This window comes from Phyllopteryx taeniolatus, chromosome 11 (genome assembly GCF_024500385.1).
Source record: "Phyllopteryx taeniolatus isolate TA_2022b chromosome 11, UOR_Ptae_1.2, whole genome shotgun sequence".
NCBI classification, from domain to species: Eukaryota; Metazoa; Chordata; class Actinopteri; order Syngnathiformes; family Syngnathidae; genus Phyllopteryx; species Phyllopteryx taeniolatus.
Window position 1 is genome coordinate 29,224,961 of NC_084512.1, and position 22,942 is coordinate 29,247,902.

At 48.1% G+C, this 22,942-nt stretch overlaps 1 protein-coding gene across 3 annotated transcripts; it reads left to right on the forward strand.

Annotated features, from left to right (window-relative positions):
• Window positions 1–307: 307 nt before the first annotated feature.
• si:dkeyp-121d4.3 (uncharacterized) lies at window positions 308–22,197 on the forward strand. 3 transcript variants are annotated; one of them, XM_061789679.1, is made up of 22 exons: window positions 308–1,049; window positions 2,233–2,283; window positions 2,363–2,535; window positions 2,678–2,720; window positions 4,488–4,613; window positions 6,869–6,973; window positions 7,054–7,272; window positions 7,866–8,012; window positions 8,073–8,258; window positions 8,316–8,534; window positions 10,213–10,359; window positions 10,440–10,616; window positions 10,686–10,814; window positions 10,915–10,968; window positions 12,708–12,923; window positions 14,822–14,926; window positions 15,012–15,149; window positions 15,217–15,324; window positions 15,747–15,784; window positions 15,864–17,880; window positions 17,949–18,048; window positions 18,119–21,621. In XM_061789679.1, exons 1-22 carry the CDS (start codon window positions 531–533, stop codon window positions 18,145–18,147), a joined length of 5,046 nt encoding a protein of 1,681 aa, XP_061645663.1. In that variant the 5' UTR covers window positions 308–530; the 3' UTR covers window positions 18,148–21,621. The 3 variants fall into 3 exon arrangements, with proteins under 3 accessions (XP_061645663.1, XP_061645662.1, XP_061645664.1); XM_061789678.1 differs by having other exon boundaries at window positions 314–1,049; window positions 21,479–22,197; XM_061789680.1 differs by lacking the exons at window positions 308–1,049; window positions 2,233–2,283; window positions 2,363–2,535; window positions 2,678–2,720 and adding an exon at window positions 2,866–4,399 and having other exon boundaries at window positions 21,479–22,197.
• Window positions 22,198–22,942: the final 745 nt, after the last annotated feature.

Sequence of the window (22,942 nt, forward strand, 5' to 3'; positions counted from 1 at the left end):
ACACAGTACAGGATTCTACATTACACAATGGCAGCAATTCAACCAATACATTACATTCTAGATTAATCAACAAGACGACCGAGAGTATGTATAGAGTCATATAATACATGTGCTCAAAAGTACATTTCCCTTGACCTTGACAAATGAGAAGGACGCCTTTAAAAAGTCAATCGCGCACAAGATTTGGAGGCGGCGCTCAAGAGACGCATCGTTCAATTGCACGGAAGAGCAAAAAGCGAAGAAGAAGAAGCGAAGAAGAAGAAGAAGAAGAAGCGAAGAAGAAGAAGAAGAAGCAGCGAAGAAGAAGAAGCGAAGAAGAAGAAGAAGGAGGAGGAGGAGAGGAAGAGGAGGAACAGGAACAGGAACAGCGGCGGCGGCGTCGTTCTCGTCCTAACACCTCACACGCTTCCTTCTCACAGTCGGATGAAAAACGGCTTTGCGAGCAACATTACCCGTACGGACGTCAACTTGTTGGACTTCCTCACGACTTTCCTCGACTCGTTAGCTCGTTAGCACAATACAGCGACGCGATGGGCCGCGGACGCAAGCCCAATCCAGACGGACCGCCGCCACCGGGACCCTTTGGACCGCCGCCCCCTCCGGACTGTTGGCCGCGGCCCCCCGGAGACTGGGGCCCCCCTCCCCCCGGAGGCTGGGGCCCCCCGCGCCCGCCCGGAGGCTGGGGCCCCCCGCGCCCGCCCGGAGGCTGGGGCCCCCCGCCCCCTCCCGGAGGCTGGGACCCCCCGCCCCCTCTCGGAGGCTGGGACCCGCCCCCTCCCGGAGACTGGGGCCCTCCCCCGCCTCCGCCCCCGCCCGGAGGATGGGACCCCGGCCGACCCCCATCACCGTGCTGGGGGCCTCATCCGGAGTGGATGCCTCCCCCGCAATTGGACCCCAACTTGCCTCCTCCTCCGTGCTGGGAATACCCGGGCTGGGGCCCGTACGGTCCACCGCCCCCTCCCTGCCTTCCTCCGCCTCCTGACGTCGGCGAAGCACCCCCGGGCTGCGTGCCTCCTTTGGGCTTCCCGGGATACCCCGCCCCCGCATGGGTGAGTGTTCGTGTTCGTGTTCGTGCTGTGGGGCTGACCTCCCACCGTCGAAGCAGGCTCCCGCTTGGGGCTCCCGCTTGGGGCTCCCGCTTGGGGCTCCCGCTTGGGGCTCCCGCTTGGCTCGGCATCAATGTCCGCTCACTGGACTGAGCAGCCAGGATCCACTTTGCCACTTTCCGGTTCTGTGGTCACCATTGCGTCTTTCCTCTTTGTTGAAAAAGCAAAACCATCTTGTGCAGCTCAGGCTTTCCGTCAGGGATACCACGGCCCATTTTTCAGTATTTTGCAACCCTATCTGTCCTGAAAAATACAGTATCAACTTGCATGACACTTTATGTAGCGCTTTACAATTTCACACATTCTTCATTCGCTCCTCAGTCACATCCTGGTCGTGGTAAGCGATTAACGTTGCCGCAGCAGGTGGGCGGCGGATGGCGTTCTGCGCCTACGGCCCCTCCGACCGCCACCGAACGTCCAACCGCATTCATTCGTAGGTGGGCGTCTTGCCCAGGGACACGACGACAAAGGACGACACGCGGGGATACGAACCGCCGACGGTCCCGTTTCGGGGAATACTCTTTCTTACCCTCAGCGCCACGAAAAAAAATGGACACGACAGTTTTTCCGGACTCGTTAAATTGCGCTAGTTAAGTAGAGTTTCTGGGGGAAATGACGTCGTTAGAAATGTCACGCTGTTTTGGACGTGTGCGATTGGTGGATGTCTTTAACTGAAACTTGTCAGCCAATCCAAGAAGCAGACAAAATGAGACGGTCGCAGGAGGTAGCTTGAGAAATAATGACGACGTACTTGAATTTGAAGGCAATAACACACAAAAACATTCCCCAAAAGGTCCAATTCTGATCAAGCCGTCATCTTAAAAAGGTTGAAGTGGCCGTTCCAACCAGTTGCGGCATTTTGACATTTTTAGCAACTCTTGTCACGTTGCTACCAAAAGCGTAGCTACGCCCCCACTGGTTGTTCTCGAGGTTTTCTCACAAAGCGCGCTATGGCTTATTGTGTTGTATGAATAGCCGCAGGTTTATTGGACCTTCTGCCATCTATTGGAAAGCGATTCCATTTTTCTCCATCTTTGAAGTAAAGAAGTCATCATTAGGTTCAATGGGGTTGTCTTCCAAGTGTTCTAAATTTGCTAATGAAGCTGCTGTTATGTCGCCGTTTCAGACGCCCGCGCAGGAAGCGGCAAGCGATCCGGTGCCAGAGCAGCCCGAGTGGGTAAGCGGGCGGGCCCGACCGGCGGCGGCAGCGTCGTTGGCAGTCGGTGGCGTCAATGTCTTCTGATTTCTTCGGTCAGATCAAAGCGTTGATTTCGGCGCCGCCCCCGGACAGCGTCCCGGCCGAAAGTAAGACGGCGGCCGGCGAGCCCGCCGCCGGCCTCAAGACTGCAGCTCCCGACTCCGCCCCCGCAGCAGAAGCCGGCGTGGCGGCCAAAGCGTTCGGTCTGCTGGGAACGCGATCCTTTGACAAGTAGGCCCACGCCGCATTGGCGGAACCACCCCTGTTAACGTGTCGTCGTGTTGTGAAGCCGCCGGATGAGTCGCGTCGATCGGTGCCGCGATGCGTCCTGTTGACGACTCGCGTGATCGGTCGTGTGCTCTTTTGTCCTCAGGCCACCGGCGGGCAGATCGACGGGCATCATCGCCTTCATCGGGGTACGTTCCGCTCGGCGTGGGCCGGTATCGAATTCTGGCAATTTGATAAGCGTGAGCAAAACTGCACGCTGATCGGAGCAGAGGTGGGTAGAGCAGCCGAATGTTGCACTCGAGTAAGAGCGCTGTTACTTGAAAGTAATCTGACTCAAGGGGAAGGAAAAAGTAGTCCTCCGAAAAATGTCTCGAGGAAGGGTAAGCAAGTACTCGGTGAAAAAACTACTCCTGCACTGAGTAACTCGTGAGTAACTTCTGGTTTGTCAGAGCATGAACGTCAAATAAAATGCAACTAAAACCAAACTATATAACTAAATGTGAATGCGCAGTGTGTGTGTGTGTGTGTGTGTGTGTGGAGTGCGTGCGCGCGCGCGCACAAACGAGATTAGCACGGACCCCAAATGTTTTCCAGTTAATTATGAGCATGAAATAAGGCTAACGTGGGCTAATATGCGCATCCAAATCAACAACAAAAAGCATCTGAAGCTTACCACAAGCTGTTTTCTCAATTTAGAAGTGGGCTGCAATCTCCACGTTTGGGCAGACAGTGGCAGGCAATTAATACAATGCATGAAAGCTGAAATGTAGAAACGGTCGCGTTGCTGTCTGTCGCCTTCTCCGGGAACGACGACCTTCCCAACACGGCTGCCTCGTAGGCACGTCCGTACGCCGGGCTGGCGAATCCAGTGTTTACATCTGTGCCTGCGAAGCCCAACAGAAGACGACGCGTGCGGTCACGTGACTCTCTTGTCTTGGCGATCTAGCGTTAAACGTCACTAGCGGTTACGTTGTATTGGCGCAATGTCCAAGTCGTAGTCTGAACCGAGCGTGAAATCCAGTAATTGATAAATACAAGTAGCGAGCGGCATGTAGATCATTGTAAAACTACCGTTTCTACTTACGTAAAAGTAAAAAGTATGCCGCATTAAAACTAGTCTGACAAGTACATTCATTTTTCCGTACCCCTTATCCTCACTGGGGTTGCTCCAAAATGCTACTTGAGTAAAGGCTGAGCATTCCGACACACCTGGTCAGGATCGTGCAATTACAGCTGTCAAATGCGACTTTGAGATGTTTAGCTAACTTTTTTCCCGTTAGTAAATGTCAAAAGAAAATAAACAATTCAATATTTTTAACCAAACATAGCGCATCAGTTAAAGTACTAATTTGTCAGGAAACGCGTAGCTACTACTTTGCTGCTTTGTGAAGTAACGTGAGAGAGCAAAGTGATGGTAGCCATACTTCGATAGTTCGATAGTTCACCGCCTCAGTAGCGAGTCACGCTCATTTACTTCGCCAGTTGTAGACACGCCAACTATTAACTCTTGAAGCTGCGTTCCCAAATTCCCAAAGAGCATATATTTTCGACGAGGTGAAAAGTCCTCGGGCTCGCTCGCTGCTCGAATCAACAACAGGAGGGGGAGGGGTCGAGTAAAGTTGCCAGCGGTGCAGTGACGGCTTTGATTGACAGGTGAAAGGCTCGTCTAGTAATAACAATAATAAGAACAATAATGTTTTCAAAGCAAAAAATCAAGTATAATAATCATAAAATAAGTGTGGGCCTTATTTTTCATGATTTCAGAGGCATTCAAAACAACAACAACAACAATATGATCGTTTATCGAGAAAATATATTGTCTTGGAAACATTTCCGCGACAGGTCTCCGTGGTATACTTTCCGAGCGGTGAGCGACCCACGCCTCGTCGTCACATCGGCCGTGTTGAACACGCTTTGAATGAAGTTGTCAGCGTTTGCGCTTTTTGCGTCTTCAGCCCACGTTCGGCTACATCGAGCGAGAAGACATGGAGAAGTACACCTTTGACTTCAACGCCTTCTTCGGGAACCCCAAAGCAATGAAGCCCGGCGTGCGAGTGCACTTCACCGCCTGCAACTTGAAGGTGATGCACATGCGTTATGCTCATAGAATAATAATGGCACGTGTGTTATGGCTGCTGTTTGAGAAAGGGATGAAAAATCAGATGAAACCTTGGGAAGGGAGCACAGATGGAGGATCCCCCTTCCAGGATGACCAGGTTGTGGGCAACATTTCTCACGTAGAATGCAGATGTTCACTATTCGGTAAAAGGGCATAAGAGAGAAAGAAGGCGGACGCCTCCGGAGTGATGGTTTTCAAGGGATTTATGCTGACCGAGCGCTATTGGGTATGTGAGCTGACGTGGGTTTGGGTTTGCTTCGCACCTCTTGTGTGCCTGCGCAGTGTGAAGTGGGGAGGGGATGCTTATATAAATAAATCAATCACAATCAAAGTCATGGTTAATAAGCACAATTATTCATTTATTCGATAAATGTGCATGTATTCAACTACCAAAACTCAACTTTAAATATAACTAAGTAAAATAAATAAAAAAAAATTTTAATAATAGGAATTGAGAAAAAAACACATTCATGGCTAAAAACGTGCCAATGCTTTTAGCCATGACTGTATTGTCTAATATAGTGCTTGTCAAATCTTAGCCAATAGAAATCCTTTTGGTAATCCCAATTGACCGAAAACAGGAAAACCTTAGTCTGATTTTATGGCATGTCCTTTATATATACAGTCCAATGAGTCCATCTGCTTTACAGAGGTAGCCGCTCTCCTTTTTGCAGGTAGGGCTTTCCAGAGTACTGGAGCCTGTATAGAAAATGCTGAGATCGAGTCCGTATTAGTATAGCATTGATGAGGTGTCGCTTTCCATAGTTAGTTCAAGATCATGAGGCACTTTTGCGAGGGCAGTCTCAGTAGAGTGATCTGACTCAAAATCTCACGATACATGGCCCCATTCATTCTTTCCTTTCTGCGTCCTGGTCCCTTTGCAGAAAAACACTAGTAGTATCTCGTGACCGACGCTATCGCAGGCAGCGCTGAGGTGGAGTCATAATAGTATTGATGAGGCGTCGCAATCCATTGCTTGGAAAAGATCGATTCAGTCGAGTGGTCTTCCCTGAATCTGCACGGAAGGAAGTTCAAATAGATTGCTAGAGGCCATGTGATCATGAAGCCATTCAGTGCCAGCCTTCCCACTCAACATGGGTCTTTGACTTCTAAAGCAATCAGCGGCAGTGAACGTGTGAACAAATATTTATTCTTTGAAATAGGATAGTTGACACCGGCCTACAATTGCAAAGACTCTCAGGGTTGAGGTTGGGTCTTTTGAGTTAGGGGGGAATAACGGCTATCTTCAAAGCTGCAGGGACAGCGCCGTAAGACGTACGAGAGTGATCAATTTCTAATATTAAAGATTGGAGGAGATTCAAAAGAGCTCTTTAAGGAGTTTCCCAGGAAGAGGGTCTGTTTTGCCGCACTAACGAGTTTTGGGAGTGTGTCAAGGGATACTGTACTGTACAGTGTATCGCTATGATAATGGTGCCCATATTGGTCTCAGTGATTGAGGAATTCAAGTGGGTTTGAGAATCTCCTTCCTAATGAGCGAGGGCAATACCATTACATTTGAGGTGGCAAAGCCCTGGGTTAAAACCAAATCTCAAATATTACCGTTATTATGGGTCGGTTCACGCATTAATTGCACGAAACCAAAAGTACATATTAGTGAATATTAGTCACCCGTGCTTAATATATTGTCTGCGTGGGTCACCAAGTCAGCAATCAATTCTGAGAAAAGCAGCCATCGACATCCGCGATCAAAATTGGCGCTGTTTGCTAATATTCACCAGCCAACGTTTTGCTAATATTAGCTAAAGTCAAAATTTCAGAATCAGAATCTGATGATTCTGATTCTGATTTGAATACAAAAGTGACACCTGCACATAATAACACGACTCGCCCCTGACTCCATGTTGTTATTTATTCAGCTAACGTGTGTTAGCCAATGTTTACATTTGCAGATAGGAGATAAACTCTTGCATAATAAGTCGACTTACCTGCAACTCCGTTTTGATATTCTGCAAACTAAAAAGTGACTTTGTGCTTCCGGCCATAAAAGTACCGCGTGAGCCGAGGGGAGCGCGTCATCCGAGAGGTGAGGAGGTGACTCCACACCGCAGGTGCACCCGTCTTCAACTTATAGAGGGCATTGAAGTAGAGGAACACATCAGCTTATGAACTGTGAAAGTTTTTGTAATTATAATGCCCGGAATTCAACACATTTATGACAGTTTCAGTGACCGTGTTACACACGGACATTCCCAACAGAGTGGCCAGATCGCGACGGACGTGAAAGTGGCTCCGGGCGGCACGGAGAACGTGGATCCGGACATCTACGAGGGCGTAGTCAGCCAGCCCATCGTGGAAGCGCAGGTGAGCTCTGCCCGTCTGGCGCAAACGCGAAGAACGCGGCCAGCTCTGTCTTCCGCCGTCGAGCTCCCGTGTTCCCGCAGCCCGGCGAGCGGCAGTTTCCCGGTCAGGTGCACGTGGACATCAAGCCGTTGAGGACCAACCTGGCGTTCGACCGGAAGGACAGCACCGTCACGTTGCTCAAGAACGACCAAGTTCTCATGAACCTGCTGAGTGACATCGTCACCGAAAAGAGGCGCGCCACCAACATCCGACCCAAGCTTCCCGACACGTTCCAGTTCACCAAGGAGACCCGCGAGAAGGTGAGGGAGGGCGCGTCGACCACAGATATAAATAGGTAGATACGACATGCTCCTTTAGGCCCGCATGCATGCTTATGGCAACGCTAAGCTGGGGGGGGGGGGGCAAAGTCGGATAATGTGCTGCATACAGTTGCGCGCAACTATATATAAATATATATATACACACACACACACAACTGTTGGAATATCTGCTTGTTTTAGTTTGCACACTTTTTAAAATTGTGTTTAACTATTAATGAGGACACACACGCATTTACTGTTTCTCTCCAGAATGTGACGAACAAACGGATTACACTTTGGGGAAGGAGTGGGGGGGGCACGCCATTATTGAAGGGACAAACTTCAGCTGTACACAATGCACTCAAATATAGGTGTAAAATAAGATTGATTAAGAAGCAAAAAATAGGGTTATGAATGTGCTAATGACTCACCAGTATCACTGGCCATGAAAAGAAATCATTTTAACTTTGTCCGGCCGGACTCAACGGACGCGTTCGACTCTGACTCGTCCGCGTCCGTTTGCGCTGCCGAAATCGCGTCGGACGTACCGACGGCCTCCCTGCGCTCATCGTTTTTGATGCTCCACTTTGCAGGGCGTCATCGTCAGCTTGGGCGGTGTCGAAGGCGTCATCAAAGCAGATGCGCACGGCGAGCTTCCTTTCGACCTCAAAGAGAACTTCAGTGACGTGGACTTGACCGCCGAGGACGTCAATGAAGAAGTGGAGTTCACCCTCCACAAGGTAAGACCTTCGGGAGCATGGCGACCGGGACCGAGATCAAAATGTTCGTGCTCCGATCAGCTGCGAGCGGGCAACCGAGCCATTCGCATCCGGCGGGTGAAGGAGCCTCTGCTGCTGACCCTCTGCAGCCCCGCCTCAAAGGTCATGACCCTGCCGCCGGTGAAGGTCAAACCGGCGCCGGCCAACATGTGGCTGGACCCCGAGCTGTACGAGGGCGTGGTCAGCCAGCCCATCATTGAGCCCACGGTGAGCGAGCGCCGTTGCGGACGTGAACGGCCGGTTCTGATGCTTTTTGGCACGCAGGCGAGCATGCAGGGCTACCCGGGGCAGATCTTCGCCAACATCGGACCCCTCCACACAAACGTGACCTTTGACCGACGAGACTGCGGCGTCACACTGCTGAAGAACGACCGCGTGCTCCTTAGCCTGCTGGTGGACCTGAACACCAGGAAGAAGCGGGCCGCCAACATCCGACCCAAGATCCCCTTCACCTTCGTCCATACCAATGAGAAGCGAGAACTGGTAAGAGGGCGCGCCGACACCGTGTCTGCGGTCCACTCTGACTTGGTGTCTTTTAAAAAAAAATTTGTACGTTATTATTCATTTGTTGTAATGGTAACATCACGCCTTTTTTTCATATACGTTTTCAGATTTACAGCTATAAATGTTCATTACGTTCGTAGGCAGGGCTCAAAGAAGAAAACTGTACGTGCAAATTAGTCTTGCAGCAGTGAGAGTAGGACTCTATTCAAAGTCTAAAAGTTAGACACCATTAATAATGAACACAGTAAAAGAAATACTCTACACATCACGAACAGATGTTCAGTCCAGAGCTCATACCAAAAAAAATACAAATGAAAAAGCTCCAAGTACTGCATTGCAGAAAGTGCAATGTGCAAATAAGCATTAGTAGCAATATGAAAACATGAGCAACCTAAGGCCCAATTGCCATGAAGTGAATGAATCGCGCTCGTTTTGGAGTGGATGGTTAGGACACTCCATCGTGGCTTCGGTCCTGTCTGTGATGGACGGACACGAGCCGAGCCTGCTGACTTCCTGAGATTTTTCCCGCCATTTTAACAACAAAGCAGAGGCGATTTTAATTTTTTCCCCAACTTCAGATTTCAAAACAATGCAACAATACAAAAGGATACCGTCATTTCTCGTGTATAACGAGCATTCCCTCCCCCCCTCCAAAAATTGTAAAAAGTCAATAATGTGCATTATTGGGGGAAATAGAAAACAAAACTTTCCCATTTTAATAATGTATGCCGCCATCTAGAGGTAATGAAAAAGCTATACGCTTTAATTCCAATATGCCACCGCCCCCTAGAGGTTATTAGGAAGGTGCAGCCTACACTTTCATTCCAATATAACAGGAGTACGTATGACTGCATACATATGTATAGTTGTGCTCATAAGTTTACCCTGGCTGAATATGTGAAATATAGTTTTTTTTTAAAGTATGACTGAACAACCATCATTCATTTCTTTATGGTTTTGTCGGATGATAATGCTTTTCGGAAATGCTTGACAGCTGCCTCTAAAATCTTGCATTATGAATAAATTCTCAAAAAATAAACACTTGCTAAAGTCCCTATTCTACTAATCTCACCAATGTTTTATTGAATGTCGACTTTTTGTGTTGCATTTGAAACGTCCCATTTCGGCTCGATTGAGCGATCGGTTGATATTTTGAACTGAAACGGTGGCCGACGAAATGAACCTCTGAGTTGGTGTTTTTGATAGCCCGTATCACACAAACACATGGCCCAAAAAAGCATGTATTATTATTATTATTATTTTGTTTTTTTAATAACACAAAAAACGACAGCATTTGATTTTCAAATTTCTTGCTGCATTTGACTCATTTTGAAGCGGCTGCTCCCAGCAGACTGAGCATTTTGACAGGCCAAGTCTTGTCACGTTGCTACTGTATTGCTATTTTGGAAGCTTTTGCGCTATTGACTTGGACGTTTTGCGTGCACTTCTGTCGTTCGTCGTCTTGTGTTGCCACCCGTGAGTTTTGGGTCGATCGTCACGTACACTGAGCTGCTTTCGAGGACAAATCATTTCAGATCTGCAAGCACTTTGCAAAATGGGTCCGACTCCACGTCTCGCTCGCGAGCATTCGACTTTGACTGCCGTCCGTCCGGACGTGCGTCTCGTACGCAACTCTGAGCCATCTGTGCGACTCCAGGGCATCGTCAGCAGCCTGGGAGAGTCTGAGGGCGTCCTGACCTCGAAGGAGCACGGGAATCTGCTCTTCGACCGCTGCGAGAACTTCAGCGACACAGAGTTTGACGCCGGAGACATCAGCAAGGAGGTGGAGTTCACTGTTCACAAGGCGAGTCCTGCGCTGCCCCTCCGCCGACTTGTCAATCAAAGGCTGCGAGTTGACCTCGACGTCTTTGTGCTGACACGAAGGACGAGGACGAGAAGAGAGCCATCAGACTCCGGAGGACCAAGATGGTCGAGGATCGAATCGTGACGGAGAAGAAGAGACGGGAAGAGGAGGACAAGAAGAAAAAAGATGGGGAGGAGGAAAAAGACAGGAAGCGGAAGGAGGCGGCGTCTGCGGCGCTCGCCGCCGCCAAAGACAAGGTTAGTCGTCGCTCATAAATCTCTGCTTGCTTCGCGTCTGCTCACTTGCCGTCTGCTCGCGTCCTACAGTGGACGCTGCTTGGCTTCAGCGTTCCCATTCCTGACACCCAGCTCGAAATCAGCAAGGAACGCTTCGACGGCACCGTCCTTAAAGCGGCCAGAAGAAGCCACGTCAAAAAGGAGCCCCCGGACGAACAGGCACTTATTATCATCGTTATTGATATTACCGGCAGTGCTCGTCTAGCGTTATGATCGTAACGCAGTGAGGTGAAAGGTGACGGTGCATGTTGTGTTGCAGGTGAAAACCAAGGTGGAGGAAGTGAAGATCAAGAAGGAGCCTCAGGACGACCAGGTATCCACTCTTCTTCTTCTTCTTCTTCTTCTAAATCTGGATTTATTTGTCAGCCGTGTTTGTGTTTCCCACATGTACATTTATTTGTGGCAGGCCGCCACAAAGGAATTTTGCCCGCCGCTACAAAATTTTGGCGCTAGGTGTCAGTACGCAGACGATGGATTCACTTACTTTTGCTGCGTGACGACGGAGCTGCTGGGCTCCTCCTGCAAGAAACAACAAGCGTTAAAAGAAATTCCTCGGCATTTGTTTCAGTCACACTGGAAGAATGTTTCGCTAAAGAGTAACTGAATCGATTTCCGAGTTTACCGAATCGTTTCGGATCGTATCGTTCCATGTGAATCGATATCGTCCTTGAATCGAATTTGCAACCAGTAATCGTGATATGAATTGAATCGTTGCACCCCTAGTATGTGTATGCTATATACAGTCATGGGGAAAAAAATCCTTTGAATGCCTGGTACCACTAACGGTATTATACCTGAAGAATACATAAGCTGAATTGTATTATTCAAATATGATTTAGTTATTACAAGAGAACCATGGAAAATGGCTAGATATCAGCTCTTAAAGGGGACATATTATTTGGGATGCAATATTGTCTCTCTCGTGAGACTCCGAACATCTGAACAGTGATTTGACTTTATGAACCAGCTAAAACAACACTTATAGGAATGACGTCAGTCATGGTTACGTATTGTTCGTAGCCGTTCCATATATGGCGATCGTGGTCCGCATATACGTCCAAGCGCTCTGTTGTACTCGTCACGTTAATAACACACACGTACTTCTGTTGACTACCAACACGCATTCCTGCTCAGTCGATACATAGACATGATCTGTTTGAGTGTAAAATGCTTCAACACATCCGACTGTGACCGCCGCCATTTCCTCATTGAAGAGAATGGGGGGCTAGAAACTGGCGAAAACCGGGAGTGATCTTGATTCTCAAATGGTGCCTTGCTGCCCTCTGCTGGCATAGTTTTGCTCAATAACGCTGCCTTTTTGATACTTACAAGCCAAGCACAGTGAGAGCCTCCTAAAGCCCTTCCCGTGAAAAAACGTATAAGAGAAGGTTCGGATTTTATAAACCGTATTATGTTTTTGGCATCGAAAAAAGGGAACTCCCGTCAGCGACAAGAGTTAAAAAGAAGGAATTGGACAGCTCTCTACTTCAAATCAAGGGTAAACCTATATAACGGTGGTGTCCTCTATGGGGATGGCTAAGAAAACCGCCGACTTACGAGCGAACAGTGACATTACCGTCCTCACCGGGTCGTCAGGTAAGTTGATCACCTCTCTTATATTTCTAGGTGATTGTACATCACACAAAATACGACACCAAACCGGTAACACACGTTTGACACACGTCAGTGAGCTGGGGGTCTTTGTTTGGACAGAGACGTGGCGGGTGAGCGTCGTATTTATGTGTTTTGTAGGGAACCAATCACTTCTTTATCTTATATAAAAGAAAAAAAAGTTGGGGTTTTTTTTCAATCCATTTCAAAGTATGTTTTGTATAAGGAGACCCTTTATTAGTCCCACAATGGGGACATTTGCAACAGAAAATTGCTCAGTTGCTTTTTTTTTCAGAAAAATGGCAAAATTGATTAAAATTGGAAATCATATTTTTGCGGGGGAAAAAATGGGAGATTGAATTCGCCCAGCCCTAACGTTGTTTTGGTTGTTGTTGCCTTGCTCACTTGCTGAAAGGTGACACGCTACCTGTTGTCTGGCAGGTGATGGTCATAGAAGAAGAGGTGAAGATCAAGGAGGAGGAACTAGACACGGAACAGCAAGCGGCCATGGAAGGAAAGACAGAAGAGATGCAAGGCGGAGTCGAGAGCCCCGAGGAGGCGGGGCGTCTGGTGATGACCATCGACGGTCGTCAGAAGCAGCTTCCTTTCGGCCGCGCCGAGCTGCTCACCGGCGCCACCATGTTGACTGGTGACAAGGTTCGATTGATTGATCGCTTTATTGAACGTACAAATGTGAAACTAGACATTACAACGGAAACCGATACAGTCGACAAGATTACTTTTCACCGTGTCCGCCGTTTGGGAGGCCCTCATCCAGGGAACCGACCACGTCCCATCATTGCAAAGTTTGAACACTTTCAGCAAAAAGTGTTTGTAAAATCCAAAGGGCCTTCGTTTGGAATGAACAACCAGTTGCCCAAGGAGATGAATGAGAGGCGTAGAGTTTTGTACCCGTTGATGGAGTTCCGCGACAAAGGCAAACGAGCGTGGTTAGTTGTCGACGGCCAACTGTTTCGTGATGCCAACGTCACGCCCTGGCTCTTCTAGATAAGTATTGTCAAAAATGTAGTGTATTTGGTTTCATTCTTTCCACTTTTCCTTAGATAAACAAAAACGGAACGGCACCTGCCGCCAGCATGAATCCTCGCACAAGTCGCTCAAAACACACCACACACCCTATTATGCCCTTGTCACTGTTTGTTTCCCATGTTCAGTGTTTGCTCGTTACCCCTCTATGTACCCTGGCTTTGCAGTACTCAAATATAGCATCTCTATCACCCTCTCCAAATAACATTCGTCAACACAATACCAAAAAATCCCCCGAAAACTGTCAAAAAAACCAACAAAGAATGCATAGTAGCAAATCTGTTTCAAATTATGATCCACAAACCCATTATATGTCACGCTTAACATTCGTGTCTTAGAATGTCAATGGCATTCGAATGAAGATTCTGGATTCTCCCACTAAATTTAAAACAGACCTCCTCCTATTACAAGAAATGCACCTTACTTACTAAGTCAGAAGCAAAATGGCTCATTGACTAATTTCACTCAGGTTATCGCTGCCTTTTATAACTGTAGACAAAGAGGAGTCTCAATAATAGTGCATAAAAGACTACTTTGTACAATAAATAGTAAAGTAGAGAAGGCTGAGATATAATTATACAGGCTACAATATTTACCAAGCTTTATACAATTGTCACTGTATACGCTCCAAATAAAGATGCTACATACAGCCTTTTTTCACACCGCTTCGACAATAATTATGGGAGGTGATTTTAAATCCCCTGATCGATGGCTCAACTCTCCAAAATAATAATCAGCCACAATGCTCCAATGTACGAGAGCAGTATATGGATGACTTTGGACTCCGTACAAAAAGAGAATCCACATTTTTCTCGTCAGTTCAACCGCTCTTGCTCAAGAATACATTTCTTTCTTTCGAACAATTCGGCAGCTCAAAGCATGACTCCCAAAATACGTCCGATCGTCATCAGCGATCACGCGCCCATTTCTCTCAATCCACCAACACGGCGCTTCAACGCGTCCCTATCGATTTGGATTCTTTCGTGGGAGGAGTTTCTGAAATTCAACGACTCCCCAACAGAGATGGGGATCTCCTGTTGCAGGAAGCCGGGAAAGCTGTTTTGAGAGGTCGAATCATATCATATATTCTTCACAGAAGAACAAAAGTGGGAAAATGGAATGGAGGAAAAAATAAAACCTCTTACAGAAGAATATGCCATTCATCCGATAAATGCACTTAGAAGCCAACTTCAAAAGACAAAACATCAGTTAGATGTTATCTTATCAAAAAGAACATATTTCCTACAACAACACTTAATATAAACTAACTTTGAGTACAATGACTACAAATCAGCGCAATAAAGAAAAATCATTCAAGATTCGAACGGCAACTGTACACGGTCACCGTTAGAAATCAATGCCATTTTTTTTGTACGGATATAAAGGCACATGCTAACCCGTCTTACGTGTTAGCGCGTACACGTGGACGCTTTTTCAGGCTTAAAACCACACACAAATGCTCATTTGCAATTCACACACACATGCCGAACTCATGTGGCCGTTTCCAGGTGCGGTTCAACGTGGCAACCAATCGGGAGACCAAAGAAGAACGAGCCACTTTTGTGCAAATCCTTCCTGCCTCATTTGAAGAGTCCACGGAACAACGACGACATGTAAGACACGGTGTCAGCATTTTCTTTTGGCGGAGGGTTAGGGCGGGGCTTACAGTTGCGCTGGCGTGCGTGCGTGCGTTTGCAGGGAATCGTCATCGAGTTCTCCGAGGATTGCGGACTAATCAAGTGCACGCAGAACCCTCAACTCTTCTTCTACATGTCAGAATTCATCGGAAAAAAGAAGCTGCAGCTGAACGAGAAAGTGGAGTTCAGTGTGGTCCCGGTAGGTCCGAGTACGGCTCGTCCGAGTTGTCCGTCGTGTCTTTGCTCACGTGTGGCCCGTGTTCCAGCATGAAGAAGCGGCGGGTGGCCACCAGGCCATCAGGATCACACGTTGCACCGAGAATGTTTTCCTGCCCACCAGAAAACTGGGCGCCATTGCCACCGGCAAAGGGAAGGCAAGTGCTTTTGGACTCCTCTATGAAACTTGACTGTGGCCCCTTTTGACTCGTCAGTGCACCAAAACCAATCTTTTAGACCAGTGTTTTCCAACCTTTACATATTTTACATCAGATCAATGTCGAGGCACACCGCCAAACGAAATCATACACAAAAAGAAGTTTCACGAGTCAAGAGCCTTTGCTCAATGCTGGCCAAACACCTATTCCAGACTGAAAGACTATTCTCTTTCACAATTCCCATTTTAGATGTTCTATTGTATTATTTTCTTTGAACTGTTTGTATGGAGACCTTAAGTGGCTTGAAAGGAGCCCGTCAATAAAATGAAAGTGCAGACCTCACAGCTAACAAACTGCGTGCTAAATGGCCGACCATTATTCTGAGTAGTGCTATTGAAAAACCTTTCCTTCTTCCTCCTCAGATGACCATCAAGCTGGCCAAAGTTTCAGAAGACTCTGAGTAAGTCAATTCATTCTACGTTGAATGTTTAAATGGAATAGTCCAGATCTATTGCAACAATCTTTCTCTTCCAATAAAGGAAGGAGGTGCCAAAGACAGACAGGCTGAAGACAGTAGTGAAACAATTACGAACTCAGGACAAGCGCACTACGAGCAAGCGTCGTGGCTACAGCGGGAGTCCGAGTCGCAGCCGCAGTCCGAGTCGCAGCCGCAGTCCGAGTCTGTCCAAAGACAAATTTGGACGTGAAATCAAAAGGAGACGCAGCACTAGTCTGGAAGACAAGCGCAAAAGCAGCCGGCATAGACGAAGCGCGAGTCGAGAAAGGTCCCACAGACGTACGAGAAGTCGGAGCAGGAGCAGTAGCAGAGAAAGATCTAGGAGGAGAAGGAGCAAAGTCGGTGGAGAGCAAGAAGGACACATGAGGAGGAGGGAGCGCAGTCCTCCTCCCAGGGCTTGTGCTGGACCAGTGGATGACGAGCTGGCGAGAAAGAAGCGAGAGTTGGAGGAGCTCAATGAGATGATTGCTTTCAAGAAGTCACTGATGGATCCCCGAGGCTCGGAGCCCGGACAGCGAACTTGCATCGACTACGATCACGGCCGGATCGCTAACCCTTTGGCAGAGTTCAGACCGGTCCGCTCCATTTTGAAGAAACGACCAGAGGACCCCGAGTACGCCCGCCATCTTCCTCCGCTTTACGACAATCCTTATTACGACAGGCCGTATCTGCGTTTTAGTGAGCGGTATGCTGATAGCTTCCCTCGCTCTTTTGCAAGCCATCCGTATGGCGACCAGCCTTACAGCAGTCATCCGTATGGTAAAGTTCTGTATGAAAGCTCTTCGACCACCGGCCAGCGTTACACCGACCGCTACGATGTTTACGACGAACCGTACGACGAGCCGTACTGCGATCCGACGTATGCGGACCGACCTCAGCACAGTCCCTACGCAAAGAGCCAGGTTTCAGAAGCCTTTGCGTCGTCATCAACTTCTGCCTCTTCATCTTTGCAAACGACCTTCAGACCCTCTTCTCCCACACAACCGCTATCCAAAAGCTCCTCGCCAAGCCGCACAAACACAACACCACCCCTGCTCCAGAAGCCCCCGCTTGATCGCTTTCTTGATATGCTTCAGAAGAAGGTGATTCCTGAAAAACGAGTGGAACCAGTTTCTGTCAGCGACGAACTTCTGCCACATGAGCGAGCGCTTGAAGACGGCAAAGGCTTTTCTCGGATTGTGGGTCTGGCTCAAGAGTCGCCCGGCGGCTGTGTCACTTTGGAAGGTGAGAAAAGGTCACCTTCAATGGAGAAAGCAGCTGACCCGCCCAAGAGCAAGACTGCTCCCTACAGCCAGATCCAGACTTTGCTGCGTACCATTGGCCTGAAGTTGACAACAGGAGACATGTCACAGCTGGCCAGCTGTGCCTCAAAGTCCTCGCCCACAGACACCATCCCGCCCGCCTCGCCCTCCAGGTCGTCCAGTTTAGAGCCTCCCAGCAAAAGGAAAGAGGTCTCTGAGTATGAAGAATTCCTCGATCAAGAAGAATTGGAGACACTAAAAAAGGCCCAAGAGCTACAAGATCTTACCAAGACGATGGGAAGCACGGCATCAACACCCAGACCTCCTCCTGGGCCTCCACCTGTACACTACCGGCATCCATCACCTCCAGTTAACTGGCCTCTGGAGATTTCCTCGAAAGCGTCTCCTCCTCCTGCGGCTGGCCGTCTTCCTCCGGGACCACCTCCTGGACCGCCTCCCCGACGTCCTCCTGGACAGCCTCCTTTCATGGTGTCCTCCAGGGATTCCAAGCTGCCTGTAGCTCCAGCCCTTTGCTCCTCCAGTCCTGCCCCGCCTGGAACCGCCGCCCAAGTAACCCCGCCGCCACCAGCGACTAGCAGCGAGGAGCAGTCTAACATCTCCACGACGGTGGCCAAATGCCTGAAGGTCATCGAGAGCGTGAAGTCTCTGGCTGCCACACCGACAGCAAAAACTCTGAAATCAGTCCAGTTCACTTTACCGTCAGAGTCGGCGTTGGCCTCCGGTCCTGCTGGCTCACTGCAGCAAGTTGGTGACGTGAAAAGCAGGCAGAAGGAGAAGGTAGAGTCTGCAGCAGCGTTTTCCTGCCAGAGCATCTCCAGCGTGTTCATGTCTTTGTTGTGTTGCAGCTGGATTTGAACAACCAGAAGATGGTAGACCCGCGAAAACAGCAGTCCAAGGACATGCAGGCGCACAAGAAACGAGGCAATGGCGCCGTGATTGCTCCAGGTATCAAAGCTTGACATTGCATTGAATAAGTGTGACATTGTGAGTCTCAAAACGTTTCGTATTTCCTCAGCCTTGATCCTCTTTTGTGGATCTGATTGAAGTCACTTTCAGTAGCAGGTTTCATGAAGATGCTTCCACCGTGGAAGAACAATGGAATACTGTATGTCTATGTAGCTTGTCAGTCATCCAGGTCACGGTAATCTTCAAAAGTTGAATGAAGGCAAAGAATGGAGGATGGTTCACCTTTAATCCAAAACGCTGCTTCATTGTACATTTTCGGGAGCTGTCAGTAAGTACGGTTGGGCATCGTTTGAATTTGAGCAATTCCGGTCCTTCGTTTCGATTCCGGTTCCAGACGATTCTCGCTTCCGATTTGTTTAGGGGGCTGGGTCAAAAAGGTTTGCATGGTTGAAATAGAGGGTGTCCGAATGACGAACGTCCCTTTCCTTAGCAGCCTGCAGCATCAACCAAAAATGAACATTTGACTTGGCTTTCTTTATAATCGCTATCAATATAAAACCTACATGAACTAAAAGGCAACGTATTCATTCATTATTTCCAGCTAAAAGTTAAATCTAGCATTGTTAAGTTTTATCACATCAAATGGTTTATCTGCGCAAGTTTTTACTTGACTTCCTGTTTTAAGCATGTCGCCTTTTATCCCGAACTCAGCAGGAAAAATGACTTCAAACGACACGAATTGACAACGAGAACGAAACGGAGTAATGAATGGAACCCGATGCTCTGTAAAACGTTGATTCCGTTCCCCACACACCGGTTAGTGTTTGTGATACTGTGAGACAACCTTTCTGTGAATTTTGTCCCAATTCATTGTGATGTAAAGTTGCTAGTTTGACCTTTGGTGAGGTTTGAGCTCAATGTTAAGCTAGTAATGAGACTCTTTCTACTTTCTTCCCAGTATGTTAAAGTGATTTATATTGAGTAATTGAACGCTAAAAACCACGAATGCAAGAGCGCGGCCTCAGTGTTGCCGTAGACGTATTGCATTGTTTCGGTCACCCGATTGACTTGACTGACGTTCCGCGCGGTGTGGGCTGAGGCTCGGGGAGGGAGGGAGGGAGCGAGCGAGCGCATCAGACTTCCACACATCGTGAAAGTACCTTGGGACAATATAAGCGTGGCACCGAGGTGACTGCTCCTGTATTTTGACACAGTTAACACTTTTGTTCACCGCTGCCGTTTGGCACAAGCACGTTCTTCCTCATTGGTTTTCGCCACTTTCTTCTTCGGGGTGGGCGGACCGTAGTCCTCCGTACTGGGAACCAAATCAATTGAATTGGAACAATTCCGAGAGAACCGGAAGGTTAGTCCCGGGGTGGGGGACTCGTCACCTAAAATGTAGAAGTTGAGAATCCGTTTGGAATAAACAACAACCAGAAGAGACCCTTTGCCTCCATTCAACTGGTTTTGATCCCTAGCAAGTAGTAGTGTTTGAGCGCAGCTGTCGAGAAAAGAAGTTTAACTGTTTGTCTTCACATACTTTTGCTAGCATATCGCCTCAAATTTATGCTGCCTACTGTGCGCAGCTTTGCTAAAGTCTTACTTTTCATGTAACGGTAAAGGTCCACGCCAGATGTTTACGATATCAAGTCATAGATTAAGTCGTCGCCTAGGTAGCTAGCTAGCTAGCTAGATAGACATATGTCTCATTGCTGCTAAACTGACTCCTACTTTCCAGGTGAGTCGAACATAGTTTTCGTCATCTCTTCACAGTCTGATGGATCTTCACTTCACGTGCAGGAACTTTGACCATCGAGTGTCTTTATGCTAAACTTGTTGTTTTGTTTTGTGTTGGGTTGAATGAGTCGCGCTACTAGCGGTTTCCCACAAAACAGCTTTCAAGGACATGGCTTGATGTGACTTAGGGAACAACAGGTTTAAATGTGCAAAATGTTTTTATCTCTGGTAAAGTTGACTCACTGCTACGTTTGTTCACAATTTAAAGAATGCGCCCAGCCATTAGCATCTAAGCTAGCACGGCAGAAATGTGAGTTCAACTTTGTTGTTTTAGAATGACGTGTCAGCAAGCGAGCAAGCTTTGGAGCTCCTGTGAACGTAAAGTGTGAAAAGCATAAAGCTTGAGTTTTATCAGAGCCACAGATGTAAGCCATGTTCACGAAAGCTTTCGCTAAGGAAAACCTTTCTGCCTCAAGACGTCACTTTGGACAGCACGCCGTGCACATTGAGACAAGGTGTTAACTGTAGTTTGTTGTCAAAGGCTGTTGTGTTTCGCCTGTGGTAAGTGTTGGTTCAGAGTCAGGGTAAGTAAAGTCGCCATCTTTGTTATTCTGACAACATTCAAACTTCTACAGTGGGCGATATAGCGCACCATTCCATTCATGTTTGTCAGCTAAAATTAGTGACGTTTTGACATCCGATTCCTCGAAATGGTTCTTTACAAAGCTGAAACATTTTATCTGTGCGATGGCATGCAACGGCTTGTTTAGTGTACAACATAGTTTATCTTCGAGCAAAAGTTGTTTTACTTCTTCCAAAGAGACGCACGCGGACACCAGGACCAAGCTAGTCACAATAGCTAGACGTGGGAATACGTTTCACACCAAGCCTGTTATGACAAGTTAGCCCCTCCCCTTGGAAATACACACCTAGTAGCACCTTCTTGCTAGCTAGCTAGCTAGCTACAATAATGTGGTACTTTGCAATCTGTCTGTATCAAGAGTGTGGAATAGAAATGTTCTTTTTTCACTGAAGAGAAGTCTTGTGACACGAGAACTGGACTTTTGGTAGTAGCCAACGTTTGCTTGTGGAGCGGCTTAAGCAGCTCTTTGTCTGATCCAGTGTTTCCCAACCTGCGTTGAGCCAAGGCACTTTTACCGTACATGAGAAAAATATCACATCTGGCATACCACAGAAAGAAAATGTCCCCCAAAGTATATACGCTGAAATGTCGTCGTCCCATTTCAGTCACAAATTGCCTTACTCTCTGAACACATTAATTAATTTGAACACATCGCTGGATATACAGTTTAATTGGCACCTTCTGCCGTCGAGTGGAATAGTCTTCCATTTTTTCTGCTTGTCGCTATGCATCGTCGGCATAGATAGATGGATAACGATATAAAGATCCAAACTAAAAGTTTTTTTTTTTTTAGCCAAGACCGTACATTGTTTTAGTCATCATGAAGTCAAAAATGATCTCTCACGGCACAGTGGTTGGGAATCACTGGTCTGATCGTTGGAGCGTTTGCTCATTTGCCGCTAAATGAGTCTGATCGCCAAAGGTAAGTGGGCAATCATTTTGATTTTTCAAACTTTTGAGTTCACGCATGATGTTCTGCGGGCGCTAGCTAGCTCACCTTTGATGTAAAAGCTATCAGCTAAGAGGAACTTAAGCGGTTTGTGAAGCAGCTTTGGAGCGCCATCCATCAGTTTTCCTTCATGTCCACAGGAAATCCACTCGGCATGGGCCCCTGCAACGTTTGGATCTGCGGTCATTCGTTGGTGTGCTGGGCGGAGTCGCGGGCCAAGTCTGCGGAGGTAGGTGCGCAGCTGGGCATGGACCCTGGCAAGGTGGTCCTCTGGTGGAAGGGGGTCCAGGGCATGACGTGGCCCCAGCTGCTGCCCCTGCTCCACCAGCTGAAGGTCACCTGGCCCCAACCTCACGTCATCATCGTGCACTTGGGCGGGAACGACCTGAACACCGAAACGCCCAGCGACCTGCTGGCGTCCGTCAGGAGGGACGTGACCTCCGTGAGGGCAATCTTCCCGCACTGCGTCCTGGTTTGGTCCCACATCCTCCCCCGCCGGGCGTGGCACCACTCAGCTGACGTCCACGAAGTGGATCTGATCCGAAGCACGGTCAACCGGCGGATCCACAACATAGTCTCCGAGGTGGGTGGCGTCTCTCTGACCCACGACAACATCCGCTGCGGGGCCAACACGGGCCTCTACCGGGCCGACGGCGTCCATTTGTCGCACAAGGGAATCGACGTGTTCATTGGGAACCTGCGTGACTTTCTGGAGAAGTGGGCTGAGGAAGCCAGCGCCGCCTCCCAGTGACAGAATGCGTTTCCATTCTGCCTCGGCTCAGACAAAGGCTTCACTCCTCACCTTTTTCGTTTTTATTTTTATTTGTTTTGACGTTCTAATAAATCCCACTTGACCATTGCTGCGCTGTTTTACGTGATGATGTTCAAACGGCCTTTGCACCCTAACCCGAGTCAGGTGAGTGAACCACTACACTATCGGCTTCAACAGAAACCGTCACGATGAAGCTCACTGGGAACGTAAACAGGCCTAAAGCCTTCCTGTTGTCTTCTTTTTCCAATAGGTTTTTTTTAGATTTTTCTTTTTTTGTTCTTTTGTGGTGACGAGAAATTCTCATTTTCGGCTTTTCGCTCTTTCTATTTTGGCAGTCACTCTCGCCCTCGTTAGAGCTTTCACGGCTTCCCGATCGGGTCGGGAAACCTTCAAAATGGTGACCTGACTGAGTCTGCTCTCTACCACCGTTGTTGAAGAACGGTGTCCCAGGTGCGAGGGAGCACGTACGCTCCCTCGCACCTGTCCATGTTATCGCCACGCTTCCGTATTTCGTATCTCGATGGCCTCCTGGTTTCCGATGTGATGACTTTCCCATTTTCCCGATCTGTGATGTGGTTGTTTCTTGTACAGTCATCAGTTTTTCGCTGATTTATTGTTTTCTTGTCGTGCTGTTTGTTTTTGCATCCTGGTGAACGGTCCTGCTGTTCACTTCTCTCATTCGTTCGTCCGGTTTCTCCAGTGTACGTTTTGTTGCAGGAGTTGCATGGGATTTCAGAGATGACGTCACATTTCTTGGCCAGTGTTGTTATATCTTTGGGGCATAACCATAAAAAACTAAAACCCCAGTCTTAAAACTCCTCCTACACCCCAA